This window comes from Artibeus jamaicensis, unplaced genomic scaffold (assembly GCF_021234435.1).
Source record: "Artibeus jamaicensis isolate MK-2021 breed Jamaican fruit bat unplaced genomic scaffold, CSHL_Jam_final scaffold_537, whole genome shotgun sequence".
NCBI classification, from domain to species: domain Eukaryota; kingdom Metazoa; phylum Chordata; class Mammalia; order Chiroptera; family Phyllostomidae; genus Artibeus; species Artibeus jamaicensis.
In genome coordinates, this window is record NW_026522047.1 from 42,871,517 (window position 1) to 42,887,020 (window position 15,504).

At 47.4% G+C, this 15,504-nt stretch overlaps 1 protein-coding gene across 1 annotated transcript in view; it reads left to right on the forward strand.

Moving 5' to 3' along the window:
• The first annotated feature begins 595 nt into the window (after window positions 1-595).
• Window positions 596-15,504, forward strand: part of CATSPERD (cation channel sperm associated auxiliary subunit delta) — a 39,773-nt gene continuing 24,864 nt past the window's right edge. Inside the window, exons 1-7 of the mRNA XM_053658566.1 lie at window positions 596-669; window positions 2,727-2,781; window positions 4,157-4,233; window positions 8,053-8,125; window positions 8,829-8,943; window positions 12,344-12,411; window positions 13,634-13,747. Coding sequence (XP_053514541.1) covers window positions 596-669; window positions 2,727-2,781; window positions 4,157-4,233; window positions 8,053-8,125; window positions 8,829-8,943; window positions 12,344-12,411; window positions 13,634-13,747 — 576 coding nt within the window. The remainder of the gene's footprint in view (window positions 670-2,726; window positions 2,782-4,156; window positions 4,234-8,052; window positions 8,126-8,828; window positions 8,944-12,343; window positions 12,412-13,633; window positions 13,748-15,504) is intronic.

The following is a 15,504-nucleotide window of genomic DNA, read 5'->3' on the forward strand; positions in this document are numbered from 1 at the left end:
GGGACGTGGCACGGAATGAATTGCGGAGGAGGGGCCTATGAGAGCTCAGGTGCGCGTGGTTCGAACTCCCTCATGGCATCCACCTATTCTAGCGGACCAGCTAGAGCGCTTATGGCCCCTTCGAGTCATGTGGAGGGCTGCTATGGCAATAGAAAAATTACCTGCTGTTGCTGAGAGTGAGGAGTTGGGAACGTGCTTACACAGGCTTTCAGGACGCGCTAAGCGCACGGTTAGGCTCTAGGGTGCGGATTCAGCTTTCCCGGGAGACGGCGTGCACCTGCTCAAGTGGTAGAAGGCGCAACGGGCAGCCAGCTATCTGCTCTTGCCCAGCACCTACGGGATAGATGGGGAGACGAGGAGCGCATGCTCAGATTTTAGGGAAAGCGTGCGTGTGTGTCCGCAAGTTCACGTCGAGTCACTGACAGGGGGCGTGTTCAGGTGGATGAATTCGGGACTCGCGGGAGATGAAGTGCGCATGCTCAGGCTCTGTAGCCTGCACCCTGAAGCTTAGGGCTGTCGTCTGCGCGTGCCCAGACTTCGAAGTACCTTCCCGCGGCCGTTGAGTACCAGTGGTGGCGGTGACGCTTCCAGGCAGATGCTGGTGTTGATTCCAGTGGCCATTGCGATGTTGTGGCTCTTCCCGTTGGCCAGAGCTCAGCCCCTGTGCCGGTGGGGCCTCCCTCCTGGGCTTGGGGTGCTGCTGGAGGTTGGGGAGGAGGCGCTGGTTCATCTGAGTGGAGGCCAAAATGGAATCCAGGGAAGATGCTCTTCGCTCCCCAACCTCTTTGAGACTTCCTAGCTTACTCTTTTCGGAATCAAACTTGATACCTCCCTTTCTCTCACCTCACCCAACCTCTCCAATCTCATTGCCGCTTCAAAACTTTGGCACCATTCCAAACCCTTCAAACCACTTCCACTCTCACCCCCACCCCCCACCCCAGGGTGTGCCTTCCTGCCCAGCCCCTACTCTGGCAGCCAGAGGAATTATTGATAAACAAAACTGATCTCGCCATTCCCCTTCCCCAGTTCTCTGTGGAACCCAGAATGAAACCCAGGTTCCTTGAGCGCCTGCGTTTCCTCACATGATCTAGCCCAGGTTTTCTAACAGCAGGGTGCTGACATTTGGGGCCTAATTCTCTGGGGTGTGGCCATCCTGTGCCTTGTTGGATGTTGAGCAGCATCCCTGGTCTCCACCCACTACATGCCAGTAGTACCTACTTCCCCAGGTTTGCTCATCAATCAACAATGTCTGTAGGTATTGCCAAGTGTCCCCTGGGGATTTGACAACCACCAATCTGGCCCCTGACCACCTGAGTCACTGCTCCAGCCACCCCATCCCTTGAACATGCCAAACTGGGCCTAGCTTTGGGGATGGGAGAGACTTAGCGCATGTTATTCCCTCTGATGGCACATGTTGCTTCCAAGTCTGTCCATGGTGTATTCCTCATTAATCAGATACTAACTTCACTAGTATATTTCCTTATTAAAGCCCCTCTCTTTACTGCTGCTTTTTAGTATTAATCACTAACTTATGTTATTCTTTACTTCAGACAAATTTTCTTACCTGTTACTGTCAGCAAAAATACTAGCCTCACAACAGTGTAGAGTGTTTCTTATTCACTCAATACCCAGAACATTATTAGATTTCAATAAATATTATATTAGTGAAGGTTATGCAAGGTGCCATAGGAGGTAGACAGATGCTGAAATTCTGTTGCTGTCCTCAGGGAGCTCTTGCCGGAAGTGAGCTGTCACATTTAGCAAGGCCCTGTTTGCTGATGAAATGGCAAATGTGTGCTTTGGTGCATGGCCTCATTTAATCTTTATGACAAAGATCACAGAGTAGTGATTCCTAACCTTATTTTATGGATGTGAAAACAGACTCAGCAATTTAAAGACGCTTGCCTAAAGACACATATCTAGTAAGCCGGAAGTAGGGTTTTCCAGTAAGAATTACTAGGGGGATTTGTCTCAAAATCTGAAAGTGTTTATTTCTAATTCTCTCCCAAAATGTGGTCCTCGATCAGCAGAAACAGCATGGCCTGGGAATTTGCTACAATTGCAGTTCCCTGGATCTACTGGTGGGGCCCAGCCATCTACCATTATCTAACCCTCCAGGTGTTTCTGGCGCATGTCCAAGATTGAGAAACTCTGATGTAAACTACATTCTCCCATCCCAGCCACCAACATGCCCCCTTCAGGAAAAAAAAAAAAAAAAAAAAAGGAAAAAGAAAGAAGAGGAAGAAAAAAACCTTGAAGTAGAAATTCCTAATTTTCCTAATCTGATGTCTACAAATGAGCCTTTATGAGCTCTTGAAAATATCTCCATTTCTGCCTATCCCTAAGTCTGTTGGTAAGAGAGCAGGACCCCAGTTTCATTAGACTTTCCAGGGGGCTCCCATAACCTGAAAAGCATTAAGAACAGGTACTTAGCCCTGGCTGGTGTAGCTCAGTGGATTGAGCAAGGGCCTGTGAAGTAAAGGGTCGCTGGTTCAATTCCCAGTCAGGGCACATGCCTGGGTTGCAGGCCAGGTCCTTAGTAGGGGACACATGAGAGGCAACCACACATTGATGTTTCTCTTCCTCTCTTTCTTTCTCCCTTCCCCTCTCTAAAAAATTTTTTTAAAAAAGAACAGGTACTTAAAAGTTAACCCAGAGATAAACTGGAAGGAGGCATGCTGAATATTAAACACTAACAGATGGTCTCTCTTGTCACTTACCTCTAGTATTCGCACGGTGAGGACGGGAAAGACACTTCATGTCAAACAGCAAACTCAAGGGGTATGTGGCTCCACATTTAACGTTCATTCTTCACTGTTACCTACCCGGATCAGAATATTTCTCAGAGGCCCTGGCTGGGTCAACTCAGTTGGTTAGGGCATTTTCCCAATACGCCAAGGTTGTGAGTTTGATCCCTGGTCAGAGCACATACAAGAATCAACCAGTGAATGCATCAATAAGTGGAACAACAAATCAATGTTTCCCTCTTTCTCTCTAAAACCAAAAAAATGTTGAAAAGAATATTTGCCAATATTATTGCAGTGCCAGTGTTGTGTCAGGCATAGAATAATGTCTACTCCTTACCGCTGCCCTTTGAAATAAGGGATTTATCACTAAAATAGTGCAGAGAGATCAAGGAACCTGGGCTAAGCCAGGAGACAGAAGTAGGATTGGAACTCAGATCATCGGTGTTCTTCCATAGGAAATTTTAAGTCTACAATGACACGGGAAGTACTGTTACTTTTTTTCCATGACATAGTGCAATAGGAAACTTCCTTTCTCCCCATGTGTTCCTAAAATGCATGGAGAAATGGGGGTGGTGAACCCCCAGCACAACACACAAATGATCTGTTATACAATCGTACACCTGAAACCTGAATGCTTTTATTAACCAGTTATCCAAAATATTCAATGAAAAAAAGAAAGTGCATGAGGAAAAAAAATAAGTTGCCCGTTGACATGGCATCATTTCGGTAAAGCTTTCTGCATAGTCTCAGAGTGGCTGGTTTCTAACCTGTTAGCTTCACCATTCTTTGTCCTTTTACCTCTCTTTCTAATAACTAACAATCTCTAAGGAAACAATAACATGTGGAATAAGATGTGATATGAATTAGCCTGCGAATCATTTTTCACTCTTTATTTCAAAATGATAGATTTTGAAATTCTGCATGTTGCAGAAACAGTATGGAGATGTCCCAGGTACCTTTCACCCAGTGGTGACACCTGACATTACCAGAGTATAACATCAAAACAGGAAAATGATATCGATACAGTCCACTTGCTTATTTCAGATTTCACCTTTACATTTTTTTAAAAATTGTTTTAAATTTATTTTAGTGGGGTAAATGCAGACAACTGTAATGGAACAACAATAAATAATTTTTAAAAATAAATTTATTTTAGAGAGATGGGAAAGGAGGGAGAAAGGGAGAGAAACATTGATGTGTGAGAGATACATCAGTCAGTTGCCCACCACCCAGCCATGTGCCCTAGCCAGGAATTGAACTGGCAACCTTTTGGTTTGTAGGCCGGCACTCAGTCCGCAAGCAACACCAGCCAGGGCTCACCTTTACATTTTCAGTGTTGCACATTAGGACATTTTTTTCATCAGGTATTTATTATTATTGATATTAAGATTTTATGACTATCTCTCCAGGACCTCCTGTATTTTTCAGCTGTGAAAACACTCTTGATAAAACATCCTTGCAAAAAAAGCACAGCCCTGTATCTAGGGTAAGTAACCATTTTATGAATTGTTATCTTCCTCTTTATTAAAATGTTAGATCTGCCCTCATTGATTCATCCAACAAACATTAAAGGAGATAAGGCTGTCCCGTGTTGCTAGTTGCCAGCCTGCAGAGGTGGGAGTCAGAGAAGGAGAGACGACGAGCCCAGAAAGCACTGAATTACAGTATACAGCAGTACCACCTGTCCAAGGTCCGAGAGATGAGCACTCACAGGATGCCCAAGGAGCAAATGTCTAGGAAGTTTCCACTGGGGAACTGATGCCCAAACTGGGTTTTGAAGGACGAACAGGAGTTCACTGTGGGGCGGGGGAAGGACCCAGATATGAATGTGCTTGGAACAGAGCATTCAAAGGAACGGATGCCATGTCCAGAATGCACTTGGAGTTGTCAGGACGCAAGATTAGAAAAACAGATATGGAAACTATACCAGGATGTTCTCCCCTGTTCTTCCACTTCCTAAAGGCAGTGGAAGATTTGAGGCCACATAATTTGTGCTTAGGAGGATTTCCAAAAAGCTCAGGCTAACAAAACAAAACAACATAACATGAAAAAGCCTAAGTAGAAGGAAAGCCACGTGGAGGAGAAAGCAGACTTGGCAGGACCTGCCCAAGCGCAGGCTGTGTGGGACAGAGGCAAGCAGGTGGTTTAAGATGGCCCCCCACCAGGGCTCTGGCTGGGTAGCTCAGTTGTTTGGAGCATCATCCCATACACCTAAAAGGTTACAAGTTCAATTCCCAGCCAGGGCACCCACCTAGGTTGTGGGTTCAATCTCTGGTCAGGGCAGAGACAGGAGGCAACTTATCAATATTTCTTTCTCACATCAATGGCCCTTAAGTTTCTGGTGGGAAGATTAGGGAGAGGGGTGGTGGCCCAGGATGTCATGCTAATAGGGCCAGAGATGGGAACAGAAGGTCAAGTACACATGAGTGGTGGTTCCGGCAGCAGAAATAGGTGCAGTTACCCAAGCAGCATGTGTTTAGTGGTCAGAGACTCTGGGGAATTGACTTTATGGAGCAGGTGGGAGGGAAAGACACATTGGAAAGCAAGAAACTGAGAACTGAAGGGGGCAGGGGTCGAGGAGGAGGGTTGTCACAGAGAAGCCAGGGCACAGGGGCAGATAAGAAGCCTCTGAAGGCAGCCGGGCAGACAGAAAGAGAAGACGTGGCGGTCCGGAGCTTATATTACTGTCTCCAGAAGCCGAGGCAACAGAAGAGAAGAGAGGTCTCTCTAGAGAACTCAGCAGCAAGGAGCGCAGGGTGCGGAGGAGGTTCCTGCTGGTAAGAAGGGCCTGGAGTGAGGGGGTGACCACACAGACAGATGTTCCAGGAGGGGTTGGGGAGCAGGGGGCAAGGCTGGCCCTGCGCAGGTGAGGACTCAGCCACTCCTCCCACAGCAGAAGAATCTCAAGTGCTAAGGTGCAAATTCTGTCCTCCCCGGAGAGCTGAGCTGCCGTGGAGCGACCATTAGCCCCATGTGACTATTTGTATGTACATTTCCCATCAGCCGATGAATGGATAAGCAAACTGTGGTTCATCTATACCAGGGAGTATTACTCATCCTTAAAAAGGAAGGAAATTCTGACGCTCCCTACAACACGGATTACATTGTCGAGTGTAATAAGCCAGACACCGAAGGACAAACAGTGTGTGATCCCACCCACAGGGGGTCCCAGAGGAGTCAGATTCCCAGAGACAGGAAGTAGATGGTGGGGACTGGGGCTGGGGGAGGGGGTGGGAGTCAGCGTCCGAGGAGGACAAGGTGTCAGTGTGGGAAAGTGAGAAAGTTTGGAGACGGACGGTGGGGACAGCCGCACAACAGTGTGAATAGAGTTAATGTCACTGAGCTGTGCACTTAGAAATGGTTAAAATGGTAAAATTTATGTTATGTATGTTCTACCACCATCGAAATAAGTTGTGCAATATAAATTGTATGTCGTGTGTGTTTTACCACAGCTTTAAAAGTGAAACAAAAGCCCTGGCTAGTGTAGCTCAGTGGATTGAGCGCGGGCCTGTGAACCACAGGATCGCAATTCGATTCCCAGTCAGGGCACATGCCTGGGTTGCAGTCCAGTTCCCAGCAGGGGACGCACTAGAGGCAACCATACATTGATGTTTCTCTCCCTCTCTCCTTCCCTTCCCCTCTAAAGATAAATAAATAAAATCTTAAAAAAAAAAAAGCGAAACAAAACTTAATTAACTAAAGCTAAATACAGTGAAAAGTCCACGTAGTTGCGCTAACCACTTTCAGCCACTCGGCGTGCGTAGCGCCGCGGAGCTGGACAGCTCGGGAGCAGGGCCTTTCCCTCGGAGCCAGGCCACCGTCGCATTTTCTGTGGGCTGGCGAGCTGGCGATGATCTCCACATCTTTATATGCTTGAAAAAACTGGAACAGTGATATTTCACTGAGCAATAAGAAATGAAATCTTGCCATTTGCGACAACATGGGTGGACCTAGAGGGTATTATGCTAAGCAACTTAAGTCAGACAAAGACAAGTGCCGTGTGACTTCACTTATATGTGGGATCTAAAAATGACTATACAAATGAGCAAGCGCAATAAAACGGAAGCAGACTGACAGGTAGAGACCAAAAGAAAGGTGCCAGGTGGGACGGGAGGGGATGGGCGGGAAAGGTGAAGGGGAATGAGAGGTACAGACTCCCAGCTACAAAGTTGATAAGCTGTGGGGAGGTAGTGCACAGCGCAGGGAACACACCGACAATGTCATAACAACTTTGCACGGTGACAGATTGTAATAGACTTGTTGTGACGGTCCCATCATACATTACTCGAGCATCGAATTGCGGTGTTGTACACCTGAAACTAATATGATATGTATACCAACTCGACTTTAATAAAAAAATTAAAATAATAATAAGAACAATATTTGTGACACATGAAAATGATGTAAAATTCAAATTTCAGTGTCCATAAATAAAGTTTTATTGGCACACAGCCACGTCCTTTCATTTATGTGTTGTCCATGGCAGAGCTGAGTGGTCGAGAGAGAGGCTGTTCAGCTCCTAAAACATTTTCTGCCTCGCCCTTTAAAGAAAAAGTTCGCCAGGCCTCCAGCTTAGAACACAACTTGTTCAAATGGGATTCTGATGCCCAGAACACACTGGGGGCAGGGCGGGTCTGACTCCAGCAGCCTCCTGAAATGAGAAATTCTAATGCTTAACGAAATTATGAGATGCCACTTTTTGCCTATTGTGTTGGTGAGGATGAGTGCCAATGAACATGAAGGAGTTCTTTAGATGGACAGTTTGGCAGAATTTGTCAAAATGTTCAACACATATTCTCAGGTACAATGATCCCCTTTCTAGGAAGTTAACCTACAATTTTAACTTGTTTATGTTCCTAGTGCAAACCCTTCCCAAGACCTTTGTCCCAGCTGGTCCCTCTGCCTGGAGTGTCCTTTCCTATGACGATCAAGAACAGCATTCCAGGCAGCAGGGACAGCACGTGACAAGGCCCTGAGGCAAGACCTTGACTGATCATTTGAGAAACAGCTAGATCTCAGTGATGGGGTTGGGGGGGGAGAGTGAAGGGACCTGGCAGCCGCATCCTTGTGCACTTTTCAAATGATGTCATTTCAGGAAGTCAGATACCCATAGAAATTACTCCTGCAAAAATAGCTACCTATGGATGGATTAGATAGATAAATAGAGTGAACCTAAATGGTTCCTTGCTAAAAAAAAGAAAGAGGAATCTTGTTTGGATGGAACATTTTTTCGAGAGCCTGCCATTGTCTTTTTCTCTTTTCTTGTGTGAAGTTCTCCTAATTGAACTCTTATTGTTTATTTCAGACGACAACTCTTTTTCACGAGAAATAACTTTGAGAGTAGCCTCCTCCCGTTTTCCATCCCTACGTTCATGCAGGTAGTTATCACACAGCACAACCTGAGGGATGCTTGACATACATACTCGGGGGAAAGGTATACTTTGGAAATATCGCATTAGTCTGTTTTTGTTAGTTTGGGGTCTGTTTTACAAAATGTCTCTCTTAAAGACAATTTCTAAGCAAAAAGGAGGATTGATTCTATTCTGCCCTGTCTACCAAAATGGTACCTTTTTTTCCTGAAAAAGGAAGCAGAATTGTCGCCAGTCCTCCCCACGACTGGTTGTGTGTTGGGAACAGATAGATGACGTGCATGAATTTCAGGGCCTCCCTAAATTGTCCTAAACCAAAACAGAAAGACCTTTACCATCTCAGTAACTATCTTGAAAAATTCTACCTTTAGCACCTGTGCTAAAGAAGTTTTGCCATCTATAAAGATTCCAGTGTTTCTCTTAGAAGCAACAGTTATGCTTATCATTTATGAGCCTCATCCGTGACTTATCTTGGGGATTTATCCTCGGAGAAGGCGCCCAGGAGGGAGGAGGTGGAGTGGATTTAGGCGTCTGTGGGCTCCAAGCACCAGTTGCAACCTCCCGGTCTGGGGTCCAGCTGACCAATACCTAGGAACCGGACACCTCCCGCTGGCACACGAGTGTTTCTTGGATGCGTGTCTAGAAGCATAGCTTCCCAAACTGGTATCTGAACAGATGTGCTTGTTGACGTCACATATGCCATTGTTCGTAGGTTGGCACACCAGAAGTAACATCAGCACATTTTGCTGGTTCGGTACTGCTGTTGGTAGTAAATAAAAAAGTCTATATTTATGATTATGAAGAAGATTCCTGGAAGCCATCTGTAGGTATGTGCTTTTTATTTTGTTTGACTTCAGCCACCTTCAGAGACATGGTTGATTTTGGGAGAACAAGCCATAGTGCTGCTTGGATGACCACCCTTGGACGTTGCCTTGTCTTTTAAAATCCAAGTAGAGCTCAGCCTGAACCCCCACCCCACAGGGTGGGAACCTGGTGTTCCCACTGGGGATGGTACTTACAAGCCAGCAAAACCTGTTCAGGGTGAGAATGACCCTTACGTGCCCACATGACGAGGCTGGGTGATAGCACGTGTGGTCCCGTGTACCCCATATCAGGGCCAGGGAGCAGCAGAGAAGGACAGTTTGATGCAGGGAGAGACAAAGGAGAACTCTGAGCTAGGAGGCAAGGAGATGGTGTCAAGAATGAAGATGGGAGATGTTATTCTTTAGAAAAGAAGAGAAATGACCTCTTTTTCCAGAGTAAGGGAAGAAGGCAGAGAGAGAGCACGGGCGCCCATGATGATGAGGGTGGGGTTGGTCTCAGGTCTCTCCCCTTTGGCACTGCTGACATTTAGGGGTAGATTATCCTCTGACTGGGGGGCCGTCCTGGGCTCTGTGGGGTGTGAAGCATCCTCCCGGCTTCACCTACTGTCCTGACAAAAAAAAATGTCTCTAGACATCACCCATTGTCCCCCGGGAGGTAAAAGTCCCCTCAGTGGAGAGGTTGGCAGGTCACCATCTGGCAAGTTGCCATTCTTTTTCTTCCCTTGTATTAGTTTTGCAAAAAGATTGTGGGGCCCCCCAAGACAGCAGCCTGCCCCAGTCAGCCTGGTGCCTGCCACATGCTCCCTAAACAGTGGCCGGAGAATTGATTGGTCACAGCTCTCTGAGAGGGACAGGAGAGCAGAGCAGAAGGGCCACACCTCCACTGGGCCTCTGTCTTATTCTTCATTAGTCTTCCAACTTGACTGTCAACAGGTGATTGGCTGAACCTTAGTAAATCGACACCTGGAATGCTCTAAGCCCCTTGGCAGAGGTGTGGGCACTGTTTGTAAACCAGCCCCTAAAGAATGTGCATAACCCGAGCAAAGCTGGGCTGCCTGAGGGCAGTTTGGGACCATCTCATCAGTTGCTCACAACCCAACCCAACACACAGCTGCCTTTGAGACATCAGTTGACCGAACGTAGCAGAACTTCCCACCCGCAGCCAACCTGCCTGAAAGTCCTCCGCCTCCTGCTCTCTCCCTCCGGAACCCAAACACACTGGCTTTTCCTTCACTCCCCAGCCTCTGGACCCCCTCTGATCCTGCAGTCCAGTTGTTCTCTCTCTCACAGTTCACAGCTCTTTTTCCCTTTTTTGGGGGGCGGGGAATAAAATGCACACAAAACTCACGATTTTAACCATTTAAAAATGTACAGTTCGGTGGCATTTAGCACATTCACAATGTTGTGCAACCATCACCCACTATCAAGTTCCAGAACGTTCTCGTCATTCCAAAAAGAAGCCTGGTTCCTGTTAAGTGCTCCCTCCCCACCCCCCGCCCCCAGCCCCTGACAACAACTGACACCCCTTTTCTCTCTGTGGGTTTGCCTGTTCGGACATTTCACACGAAAGGATCGTACAGCACGTGGCCCGTGGTGTCTGGCTTCTTTCACTCCGCACAATGTGTTTGAAATGTGTCCATGTTGTACGGAGTGCGGGTCGGAGCTTCGCTCCTTTTTACGGCCAGGTGATGTTCCGCTGTGTGCTCTCCACTCATTAGCTGGTGGGCATTGGGGTCGTTTCCTCCTTTTGGCTGCTGTGACCCATGCTGTCGTGAACATTGGTGTCGAGTTTTTGTGTGGATAGATGTTTTCGTTTCCCTTGGGCACAGGGCACACGCCTTCCAGGAGTAGAACTGCTGGGCGGTGTGGGACTCCAGGTTCGCCTCACAGAGGAACCGTCAGGGCTCCTCGTAGCACCAGTCAGTCTAGGCCCCACCCTTGGTCCTGTCTCTGTCAGTTTCTGTCGTGGCATCCAAAAGCCCGCTCCCCCTCCCCGCTGCCCACCCCAGCCCCCTGCACCCACCATCCTGCTTCCTGGCTCTATTTGTCTTTCTGTGTCTGGCTTAGTTCACTCCACACAATGTCCTCAGGGTTCATACGTGTTGTGGCAAGTGTCAGTTTCCTTCCTTTTTAAGGCTCAACAGTGTTCCCTGGTGTGGGTAGACCACATTTTGTTTATACAGTCATCTGGTTGTGTCTGTGTTTTAGCCATTGTGAATAACACTGTAAGAACATGCGTGTACAAGTATCTCCCAGAGTTCCTGCTTTTAATTTTTAATTTTAGGGGGTTCTACCCCCGGAAGTGGAATTGAGCTGGCTCTGATTCCTGGTGACCCTCTGAAGGTGTGACGTCCACAGTGTCTTGTCCTCGGCAGCCCTGCCCAGCTCCCGTGGACTCATGTCTGCGGCTTCTTGTATGGGGTCAGTCCACCTTCCTCTTTTTCTGCTGCCTACATTTTCCCCAGCGTTATTTTCTGTTCCAAAGAGCCCTGTCTTCTCATGACGTGCCTGAGGCTTTATTTGCTCTGGGACCCACTTGTTTGTTTTTCAGGCGGTTCTGGGTGTCTGTGGGGTCCCCTCCCACAGCACATTTCCAATGAATTGACCTTTTCCCGTCAGCCTCCTTCACTGTCCAACTTCCACATCCGTGCTTTGTCGTTGGCAATGCCAGCGTGTGGATGATCTTGGAGACGTCGGTCTCTAACGATGCAGCTTTGCTCTCAGGGATCTTTCCTAATTCTTTCATTGCTGCCCTTCTGGTCTCGGCCCTCTCCTGATTTCTTGGCTGCAGCCTCCATTTGAATTGGTGACTGAGCTAAGTAAGCAAAATCTTTAACAATGTCAGTGTCTTGCTTCATCGCCTGTGTCGAAGTTGCTTGTTTCTTCTGCAGTCCTGATACAGCCATTCTGCTCTCAGCTCTTTGAGGACGCTCCCCACAGTCCGCCGTGCCTGCGCCATTTCCATTCCCCACAGTGCACAGAGGTCCCACTTTCTCCAGGTTCTTGCCAGCACTGGTTGTTGTCTGCTTCCTTTCAAGCCAGAGTTTCTTCATTTGGAGTAAAAGTGAAGAACACCTCAGTAAGAGAAGGGAGTTCTTCCCCCATTTGGCATAGTCCTAAAAGCGTGCCCGCAGAAGCAGTGCTCCTCAGCTGGGACAGTTCTGCCCCACAGATGACACCTGGCAGTGTGGGGAGATATTTCTCGTCATCAAGACTGGAGGTGGGTGCTCCTAGCATCAAGTCGTTAGAGGCAGGAGGCTGCAAAACGTCTCACAGTGCACAGGACGCCCCCACAAGAACCACCTGGCCCCAAATGGCAACAGTCGGTTCACAAACCCTGCTCTGACCTTTTCTCTGAACTTCAGGGAGCTCGTACTGCTTTCAAACAACCTTTTCCTTTCAGGCATAAGTCACCCCGTTTCACATATCACTGGTGAGAACTGTTGCTATAATGAACATCCCTTTTGCGCGGTGAGTACAGTGTCATTTTTTCACTCGGTCCTGAGCATAGATGGCAATAAGGACAGGCTGCACCCTGGGGGCTGGGCCCGTGGACTTGGGCAGTGTCAGTTCCTCAGGGCTCAGAAGATAACCCGAGACACAGAAGGGGCTCTGGGGCTACTTTCAGATCACCTGGCTGGCACATTATGAATATATGCATCCACCATCCATCCACCATCCACACCATAGTGTGGCTGGCACACTATGAATATATCCATCCACCTTCTTTTTTATAAAACTTATTTTGAAATAATTATAGACCCTACAGAAAGTTGAAAAAAATCAGGCAGAGTCCCATTTATCCTTCCCCCAGCTTCCCCCAGTGGTTGCATCTTACATAACTAGAGTATCCCACTGAAACCAGTATCGACATAGATACGTGTGTGAGGCCCTAGCGTTTTATCACATGGTCACATTGAGGAACCCCTACTGCCACTGAAATACTAGACTGTTCCATCACCCCAAGGCTGCATACCTCCCTGCTCGAGTCCTCCCCCTAACCCCTGACAACCGCTAATCAGTCTTCTGACTCAAAAATTTTATCACTTCAGGAACGTTATAGAAATAGAACCTTACAATATATGGAAACTTCGTGAATTAGCTTTTCTCCACTATATTCTCTGGAGACTCATCTAATTTGTTGTGTGTGTGTCTGGTCTGTGCCTTTCCACTGCCAAGTACTATTCCATGAATGTACCAGAGTTTGGTGACCGTCACTTTTTTGGCTACTGCAAAAAAAGTTACTGTGACCACTTGTGAACAGATTTTTATGTGAACATAAGTTTTCATTTTTCTGGGATAAATAACCAGGAGTTTAATTCTTAACGTCAATCTCCTTTTTTTTTATTGAGATACAATCGACATAACACTGCGTAAGCATTAGGTGTACAATGTGACGATCTGATACATTCATACGCGGGACATAATGACCACTGTAGGGGTGCCATCACCTGCTCACCACATTGCCATTTCCTTTTTTGTGGTGGGGAACTCGAAGATCTAGTCTCTTAGCAACTTTGAAGTTTACAATGTACTGTTGACGTCGGTAACCACTCCGCTGTGCGGTAGATCTACAGGGCTTATTATTTATCCGCCAGGTGCAGCTTCATGACCTTCAACAGCATCTCTCCACCCCCACCCCTCAAATCTTTTAAAGAGACTGTCTGTGTGTGTGTGTGTGTGTGTTTTCCAGGATATAAGTAATTCTGTTTTTGCTTATATGCATGGAGACAAGATATCTCAGACCGCTATATATATCTCAGACTCCTGGGGATTCAAATTTCAGAAGTACGCCCCTGAAAGACAGGTATGTTCATCCGGGTAACGAAGATACGTATCTCGTGTGTGGTTGGGGTCATGAGCACTGAGTGGGTGAACCAGGGCTTTCTCCCTCAAGAGGACAGGGCGAGTGCCAGGCCAGAGGAGCTGGCCAGGGAGGTTACAAAGTTAGGAAAAGGGACAGAAGGTTTGTTTTAAATAACAGCACATTTAGGCAGCACTTATGGAAACTTGTGACATAGTAAAGGCTGAACATTAATTATAATGCTTAACCCCACACCCGAAGATCAGTGCCATTGTCACCCCCATTAAAAAAATTGTTTTTTATCCTCACCCAAGGGCATTTTTTTATTGCTTTTAGAGAGAGAGGAAGAAAGAGAGGGAGACATCAATTGGTTGCCTCCCATATGCATCGGGACTAGGGATTGAACCTACAACCTAGGCATGTGCCCTGACTGGGAATTGAACCCACAACCTTTCACTTGTGAGATGACGCCACACCAGCCAGGGCCATCAGCCCCATTTGACAGATGAGAATGGTACTTGGTTGAATGTGTCCCCCCCCAAAATTATATCCACCCAGAACCTCAGAATATAACCTTACTTGGAAATAGGGTCTTTGCAGATATAATTTGCTAAATAAAGATGAGGTCATAAAGGATTAGGTTGGATCCGCAATCCAGTGGCTGGCGTCAAAGAGGCGAGGATGCAGAGAGACGCTCACGGAAGAGCACGGAAGACGGAGGCTGACACTGCAGAGGTGGATGCGGCTGTAAAGCCAAGGAACGCTGAGCACTGCTGGCAACCACCACCAGCTAGAAGAGAGGGTCCGGTGTGGCTGCTGTCTCGCAGCCTCGGACGAAACCAACCCTGCCGGCACTTTGATTTCTGGCTTCCATAACTGTGATAGTCAATGTCTGTTATTGGAAGTCCACCCCCTCGCCAAATGTAGGATATTTTTTGGCAACTGGAGGAAACTCATACAGGGCTGAAGGCTCAAAGAGCCTTTGCCAAGGCCACACAGTCTGTCAGAGCAGAGATTCCCACAGCTGAAGTGGACAGGATGTTTGTGTAGCTAAGACAATGAGGACATCTTACTCTGACTCAGAGAATGGCCACTGGCCTCAAACACTTGTGGAAGTATGTCTGAAGGAAGGCAGACAGTCTGCTCCACGCTCAAGGTCTGATCATGTCTCAGATCTGGTTTCTCAGGCCTTCCCAGGAGGCCCAGCGAAGCCTAGGACTAACTGGACAGATGTTTTCATTTGAAATTAGACCTAGAAGGGTCCGGAGGCTGCCAGTGTAAATCTGGAATCCAGAGGCTGGGACACCAGGAGCTCTGTTGTCTGAGGGCAGGAGAAGATGAACATCCCAGATCGAAGAGAGACAGCAGATCTGCCCCTCCTCCACCTTTTTGTTCTTTTGAGCCCCCAATGGATTGGATGATGCCCACCCACATTGATGAGAGTGGATCTCCTTTACGGGGCCTACGGAATCAAAGTTAATTAATCTCTTCCAGAAACACCCTCATGAACACACCCAGGAATAATGTTTTACCAGCTCTCTGGGCATCTCTTAGTCCGGCCAAGTGGACACATAGAATTATCCATCACAAGTCCACTCTTGTCAATTTGACACTCATATGCATCTCCTTCAAACTGAATCTCCAAATAAAGACACTAACGAGGTCATAATCTCACCCAACACAATGCAACCATCCTTCGCACAACCAAAAATGCACTAACCACTCCCCAGGAGAAGGGGTATATCCTCGAGTAATGTGTG